Raw genomic sequence first — 8,002 nt, 5'->3', positions numbered from 1 at the left:
CAAATATAACACTTAAATAAAAATATTATTATTTTAACTTATTAATATACCATATTGATTGGTAATGCAACTTCAATACTAATATAGCATATTAATTGGTAGTAATTAAATGCAAATTTACTAATAATTATTAGTTAATCACTCATAATATTGCTCTAGCTACTTCTTAATAAGTAAGTTTATTTTAGCAAGCCTTTATTCCTCTTTTAATTGGCTGGTCAAATTTATTATGCTTATCTTAAATGACAAGAGTTATTTTTGATTTTATATGATTCTTTTGTCCTTTCCAATGACTCAACAAGAAAATCACAGCCACTTAAAAAATTGGAATTTAAATGGAAATAAATGAGTAGAGATAAATGCAACGTATTAACTGTACACACATTTCATATGTGCGTGGATATAGGATAGACAGGTGGAAGATATTTGTGTGAGATATTTTAAATATCATATGGTTTACCTCTTACTCTAAATTGTAGAGGAAGATATTAAAGACTAGATGGGATTTTTATGATAAAATAAAGGCACATTATTCCACTGGTGCAGATTCTACGGGCTTTTCGTTACTCATTTCTGTCCAAAAGCATTGTAGTTCAGTGCTTCTTTTCATTTTTGCTTTTTTATTGGCTGAAAATAATATCATTGCAGTTCAGTGCTTCTTTTAATTTTTGCTTTTTTATTGGCTGAAAATAATATCTAATTTTTAATCATGAGATATTCTTGAGCTCTTCGGATTTTGGTACATTATATATCTAAGACAGCTGCAAAAAACAAGGTAAAGTGAAAATAAATAAATGAAGTATCAATGAAAAAAGATGCTGCATAACTGTTTACAAAAACTTCAGAAGTTTTGAAACAATGCTATAAATGGTTGGATTGATAGTGAGAAAAGTTTTTACTTGGGCAGGGAATGCTCAAACCATGAGAAAGAAGAATAAGCAATCAGCGATTCATTTGCAACATACCAACTTGGTAAAATGAAAGAAAATTGTATTTACAATTTTTTTTTTCCATCTTGTCTAGTTTGTATATGGGTGTGGTAATATAAAGACTATTGTATTTATTGTACATAATTGTTTTTCCATCTTGTCTAGGTTTTATATGGGTGTGATTGTTTTGCTTATGAGATTTATATGGTTGTAATTGTTTTGCTTGGTCAGTTAATATATGTTAACAACTGGTGTGTTCTTACAGTCGGAGGATCCCACATGGAGCAATGAGAAACACAACTTGTATATCAATTCCATGGAGAAAGCCTTTGTCTCAAGTCTTTATCAACAAAGGGGATGGCAATCAGATAGAGGAGAAAAAACCTCTGTATTTGGTCTGGATTTAAATGAGGTTTGCATCATTATGTTGATTTCTTGTTTGATTGAATTTGAATGATTTTGTATCTGAAGATAAGAGATTGATGGTGGTGCGTGCATAGGAAGTTGAATCTGAGCTTTCAAACGAAGTATTGTTTGGTTTTGCTGAGGAGAGCCAAAGTGAAAGTGAACCAGAAAAGCTCCATCTTCAAAAGCATTCACAAAAATGTGGGTTGAAGGAGATATGTAGCAGTAATGACACATATCATGAACATGATTGGAATGGTTGGTTTTTTCCCCCTGAACAAGTGATTTGTTGACAGATTAGTCAATTCTTTTTTTTATGGGTATTGCTAATATTTTCTTTTTCTTGTAGTGTTATAAATTATGTTATAAATCAATGTAGGAATGAAAGAACAAATTAAGCTTGAAATATTTGAGTACTTTTAATTTAGATATCAAACAAATTAATATATGATGTTTAAGCCATCCATCAATGCATATTATGTTGACAGGAAGAAGAAAGAAAATGAAATTACATCCAAAAGAGGAAATATCAGATATATTCGAAGAAGTAGAGTCTAAACATAATGATGAACGTGGAAAATTGATTCAGAAACTTTATTGAACAAACAGGATGATCAGGTATTGTTTAACTTTATATTAAAATTATTTTGGATTTGCTCTAATTCTTGAAAATATTCATAAGAATTCTAAGCCAGCAAACTGGTTTTCAGGTCATTGCATTCATCGATGAGATATTTTCTAAGGAAGATGGCGAGCCATGATAATTCACTATTCTGTCCTCGGGTTGGGAGGCATAAACAAAAATTTCTCCAATTTTATGTCTTTATTGTGATTGACAAGGTGGGGATATTTATAGTCAGCCAATTAATGGATGGGATGGCTAAGTTATAATAGTTGAATTGATCTGACATTTTTACTAATGATTTTGGAATATTCTAAGAAAATCTTTGGATTTATTTGGAAAAGAGGATTCAAATATTAGTGTGCATGTTTTATTTAGAAGTATGAGAGATATTAATCTAGAGTTATTTTATTTATCCTAGAATTATACTATTTCATATAAATTTTATTTGTTGTTTATTTCAAATTTATAGTGTTTATCTTTTAAATATTAATATTATTAAACAATTTAAGATAAAAAGTTTAGTATAAATAAATGTACAAGTCTTGTATATAGTGTTTTCATTGTGACTAGGCTTAGAGTATGGTTATCGCGTCTCATGGAAAACCAAGATGTCCCTTATAGTCTAGGCACAAAAATGGAGAGTTTGTTGTTGTTTGTATGGACAAACAAGGTTTTATAATGGGAGGTGGGAGACCTATTCATGGCAGTGCTATGGTTAGTAGCTCAAGTAGTTCTAGAAGTTAGAAAGCTATTCTTGGCTTCTCTAGTCATCCTTCAAAACCCCTAGGTATGGGGTCATTTGAGTTGGTGCCTCTTCCTGTGACTAAAGCAAAGCACACAACCTTTATAAGGGTTTGTTGCAGACTTGTGGCACACATGGGTTTGTTAAATGAGAGTTGTCCCTGCATTATATGCAAGAGTGTGTTGTTAAATTTTTTTCAAGATGTAAGCAGAGAAGATAGTTTGAAAAGGAGAATGCATCAATTTTTTTAAAAAGCATTTTGAATAGGTGCATGTTCCTCAACCCTAGATGCTATGTTATGTTTCTATGGGTACTTTAATGACGATAAATCATCCTCCTTTGAGCTTGGGAATAGGGCCAAAAAGATTTGTAGGTTTGATTTTCAATCCATCAGAGAAGAGAAGGAGAATGGTGGTTTAGATCGAGTGGTGTAAATGTAAGAAATATGGAAGATGAGTAATGGGAGTGCAATGAATACTATGTTATGAGCTGCTTGCAGGGAAAGTTTTAGTTTCTAGCTTGGAGAAGTTGAGGAGGAAGTGACGAAAAATAAAAAAATATTTCATGGAAATAGGTGATTGAAAGATTTAACATTTTTCAGGCTTTCCTTGGAGAGGGATACATAGTTGGATAATAAAAATGTAAAGTCCTATTTTGGATGGTAAGTTTTAGATCTACTTAAGCAAACAAGGTTTCTTTGTTTTAAGTTTTGATAATGAGTTGGACAAGAAGAAAATATTTTATGAATCCATTTGGAGTTGGGAAAACATATGTTGCTAAAATTGTGGTATTTGACTTTTAACCCAACCATTGAATCTTTCAACAAGATTCCTTTGTGAATAAGACTTCTAAACCTTCCACTTAATTCTTGTTTGAGCCATGTCTTGGAGCTATATGGAAATACTTGGGTAAATTTATAAGTGTGGATGCAGGTTCTCAATTTTTTTTTATCACTCTATGCTTTCTTGCATTTTGATTTAGGTGGATGTTACGAAAGCCCTCCTAGTAGAAGCATCACTTCAACTAGTGGACTATGAAGGAATCCCTTTTAGGTGTAGATGATGTTTCTAAACAAAGCATGTGGTGACTAATTGCCCAAAGAGGAGTGTGACTAAACATGTGACTTGGTGGAAGTACACCCTTCAAATTCTACTTAGTGGAGAAAAATGAGGATTGTGAGTCAAAGATGGATTCTAAAGATGCTTCTGTGGTTGTAACTAAGGCATAAAAATCAGATAGGGCAAGGAAACTAGAGATCAAAAGGGATCTAGAATAGAGATGTGTTGATAGGACATGAGTAGTGAGGCTTCAGAGGTTACTATTGGGGAAAAATCTTGTAATTCCCAATAAAAGATAATTGGAGAAAAGAAAAAAGTTATTGAGGTAGAATTCACTATACTAATTAAGGTCTTGAGAATCGGATTTGATTTAAATGCACCTGTGGGTTGGAGAATTAAGGGAAGGCATGTGTTTCTACTGGTGATAAATTCAAAAATTAGAGAAGTGGAGTTCCATAAGATGTTTGGAAGGTCAAAAGATGGTGAGAAGTAGTTGAAGGGAAAATAGACAAGAATACAAATAGGGGGGGTGGCCTTGATACAATTTTATGCACATATTTTAAAGGTGGAGCAATCTAGATAAAACTTAGTTTTTGGACTTGTTCATTGGCCTTTTTTGGCTGAATTTTCTTCTTAGGAGAGGAATTTTTCCTTACATAACCACCCCTAATTTAGGACAAGAAAAAATGCTCTTTAATTATAATTAAAACATATCCTTTTCACTGATAAAACAATCAAGATAAAAGATAAGCATTTTTTCTAACGCAATCATATTATCACACCTCACCATTTATTGTTTTTGATTCAGGAACACAGGTTTTGAAGGGTGCCTGAAACCCTCTACAAGTCTAAATATTTTCAATAAGTACAAAAGCAACAAAGCAACAAACAAAAGTGAAACTGGTCACCCCCCAAATAAAGGGTAACCAAGGTGATAGAAAAGCCTATCACCAACCAAAGCCAAAAAACTAGCTAGAAGACAAATGAGAGCTAGATACTAGAGCTCACAATTTTCCCTTTGATTGAGAGCCTCCCTTGCACGATAGGAGGTTCATTTCTAAAGGAGGAGTAGATGGCTTAGTTTTCTTTCTTTTTACCATAGTCCAACCATCCTCCACCTTACCTGCCTCAACAAATGAATCCCCAGAAGAAACTGAACAATGGAGCCTAGGGGAATTAGAAGCAACAATGATCGCCCTAGAAGGACCCGTAGGTAGTTGGCCCTCCATAGGACTAGGAGAAGCGTCCGATACAGGGGTAGGGGCAGGAGAGAGTATAGGGTCCTAGCCCCCAATAGGGCCAAGAGGAACATCGAGTATAGGGGCAGGGGCAGGAGAAGGAACAGGGTCTTGACCAGGAGTTCGAACATCCTCCGTTACCTCTGTAACTGAATGATCATTAGTAGGGGAATCATCCGGAGAGTCATCTACTAGATCTAGATGCACATCCATGGACTTAACCACTGTATAGTGTTTAGAAGAGACCCTAACCACCAGGAATGTGGTTGCCTTGATTTAATCTTTACAATAGCACAACGAGCAGCAATGCAACCTATCATATGGTATTTTCTATAGTGAAAAGGGATACCTTCATAATCTAATATTTGGGTCCAAGAGCCCCTCGGAGAATCTAAACAAACCTTCTTAGGGAGGCCCTTTGAAATATCCATCTCTACAAGAATTTGTGCACATGTCGAATGGAGAATATCTGAAGTGTTTGAGTCCACATATAAAAAATCATCGGACATCCCCAATAGCCTCATAAATAGAATCTAGCTAGAGATGCGTCGGGAGGTTCAAAATTCAAACTTAGATAGGAACCCTATTAAAGGATTTAGTAAGTGGATCAAAATCCATATGCCATGGTTTGGACATAAGAGGAAATCTGTCCTCCCATGAAAAACTATTATCACACAAAATAGTCTTCTTGTCTTTAATAGTTTTAAACTTTACTATGAAAAATCATTTAGCCATCAGAAAGATGTGGACATCCTACTCTAAACAAGAGAGGGTCAAAAACCCCGGAAGTGAAAAATAGCAACAAAGGTAGAGAGCTCTTCTGTTATACTAAAAATATCAATAATTATATCTGGGTCTAAAAGTACCCTTATAGGGTTTGATACACTTACAGGGGAAACTTCACAGGGATGAGAAGGCCTAGAATGAGCAGCTTGAACAACACCATTAAGACCCGCCTCAAATGCAGCCACGTCGGCATAAGAGACAACCCTACCCCCTGAATGCATAGGAGAAGCCAACCTAGATCTAGTTGGAACAACGATAGAAGGCATAATGGAAAAGGCACCACTCCCACACCCTAAACTGGCAAAACATGAACAACAAAAAGTGAGAGAGCACTGGTAACCGGTAGTGAATAATTGGATCACAAACTGGAGAGAGCACCCAACAACCAGCAACAATTAGCTAGAACATGAAATGGAGCCACGTCAAAGGCAGAGAGAGTCGACTAGTCACTGCAGTGTCCAAAAGGAAATGAAAACGCTAAATGAAACTTGCAAGCCAACCAGTAGTCACTGATGGCAGCAAGAGCCGACCAGTGGCCACGACTAGGGCATCAAGTTTTTTCCCTCACCTTTTATTGTTGTTGTAGAATATTTCTTGATATTAATACAAAGTTCACTTACATTTTTAACTTAAGAGTTAGTAGTAAAATCATCATGTATTTGATTTGTAAGATATATGGTATGTAGGAGGTGTAAGTAATGTTCCCATAAGAAACTAAAATAATATTTAAATATATTATTTATTCTTTTTAAACATAATTAAATATTAATTTTGGTTTTAGATTTTTAACATTAATTAACTTGAATGATGTAAATATATATGTATAAAGGGGAGAAATAGAAGCAATCTGTCCCAACATCTAATTAAGGGGGACACCCAATATCCATCACTTAGACTAGGTTTGATTGACACAAAAGAAAGTATAATTTCAAACCAAAATAAAAAAGGGATGAATAACTCATATTTATTTCCCTCTCACCTCCACCTTAAGAGCATTTAAGAAAGAAGATAAACAATATATGATGCTAAGATATAAAGATGTGACAAAATGATAAAGTATATAGAAATGAAAGAGAGGAAGATGGAATACTTTGTGAAATAAAAACATGAAAATAGGGTTCCAAATAATGTCAGCAACTGCTATAATCCAAGACCTAGGCTGAAATCATTTGACAGTCTATTAGGGTTGAACTAGATGATCAAGGGACCATTGATGTGCTAGGGGAAACTAGGTGAACTGTGATAGAATAAGTGCAACACTAATTCTGATTTCATTGTTCCATCAAGATATGAGAAGGGTATCCACAACTTGTTCACCAATCTGGGATCCAAAACATGCAAAATAAATGATTTATTTATTTGTTGGGGGGGTGTGGGGTTTCCTTAGTCAAACCCCAGTTTAGGAATTAAACTTGAATTGGAATAAAAATGGAATGCTAGCAAGTTGTAGTGATATATCTAACATGAAGCAATGTAAATCTATGATTACACTCTTGAATTAAGAATGTAATCAAGTATGTATAGACACAATAACTTTGAATCAACTTAAAAAACCCTAGAAAGGAAATCAAAGTAAAACCAAAACCTCCATGAATGAATGTTCTTGAGGTATTCCTTATGAATGAATGTAGATCTTGAGAAAATGAATGTAGAAGATGCGATAAAGGATCTTGAGTGTATGAAGGGAGATCTTGAATGTTGAAAATGCAATAGAAAATATAGCATAAACTACTTTAATAACTTGAATGCATGAATCCTTGATAATAGAGAGATTTATTGAACATTTCAAATGCTTGAAGAACGCTTGAGAACTTGAGATCTTAAGCATGAGTGGTTAAACTTATGAAGACATGATATGAAAATGAGGAAATGGAAGGGTTTATATAGAGCTTAGAATTGACTAACTCCCATCGGTTGACTTGTCTATAAATTAACACCCTAAAGGTGTCCAGACATGAGATCCGAATAAAGGACCCAAAATAGGGCCCAATCAGGGGTACCCTATGGCCTTGATTCTAGGCCTAGAACCTTTGTGATCCCAAATAGGTCCCAAATCCCAAAAATCAAGCACAAAGTCTGAGATATAGCTATTTCAATGAAGAGAGTAGATTCTAAGTGGTTGAATAAAGGGAAGGGAGGACCTAGGAGGATAGATCCTATGTCGAGCTTAACACCATGAAAATAGGAGCTTTAAAGAGGATCTATTAGGTTTTACCCCA

The 8,002-nt window shown here is 34.5% G+C and overlaps 1 protein-coding gene across 2 annotated transcripts; it reads left to right on the top strand.

Annotated features, from left to right (window-relative positions):
• The first annotated feature begins 475 nt into the window (after positions 1 to 475).
• On the top strand, positions 476 to 3,564 carry LOC149578870 (uncharacterized). 2 transcript variants are annotated; one of them, XM_089808025.1, is made up of 6 exons: positions 500 to 775; positions 908 to 972; positions 1,195 to 1,341; positions 1,430 to 1,592; positions 1,823 to 1,952; positions 2,045 to 3,564. In XM_089808025.1, the coding sequence occupies exons 2-5, from the start codon at positions 922 to 924 to the stop codon at positions 1,933 to 1,935; spliced, it is 474 nt and encodes a 157-aa protein (XP_089664151.1). In that variant the 5' UTR covers positions 500 to 775; positions 908 to 921; the 3' UTR covers positions 1,936 to 1,952; positions 2,045 to 3,564. The 2 variants fall into 2 exon arrangements, with proteins under 2 accessions (XP_089664133.1, XP_089664151.1); XM_089808007.1 differs by having other exon boundaries at positions 476 to 972.
• Positions 3,565 to 8,002: the final 4,438 nt, after the last annotated feature.

This window comes from Cupressus sempervirens, chromosome 1 (assembly GCF_028749045.1).
Source record: "Cupressus sempervirens isolate cs-2001-9-10 chromosome 1, ASM2874904v1, whole genome shotgun sequence".
Lineage (NCBI taxonomy): Eukaryota > Viridiplantae > Streptophyta > Pinopsida > Cupressales > Cupressaceae > Cupressus > Cupressus sempervirens.
This window is presented reverse-complemented; position numbering and strand designations above follow the sequence as displayed.

What these genes read in the sequence shown, in the direction of transcription:
- LOC149578870 (XM_089808007.1), top strand. Translation starts at nt 868, where the DNA reads ATGGTTGGATTGATAGTGAGAAAAGTTTTTACTTGGGCAGGGAATGCT. An exon ending in TTGGTCTGGATTTAAATGAG is followed by an intron (nt 1,342 to 1,429) that starts GTTTGCATCATT and finishes GTGCGTGCATAG; the next exon opens with GAAGTTGAATCTGAGCTTTC. An exon ending in TCATGAACATGATTGGAATG is followed by an intron (nt 1,593 to 1,822) that starts GTTGGTTTTTTC and finishes TTATGTTGACAG; the next exon opens with GAAGAAGAAAGAAAATGAAA.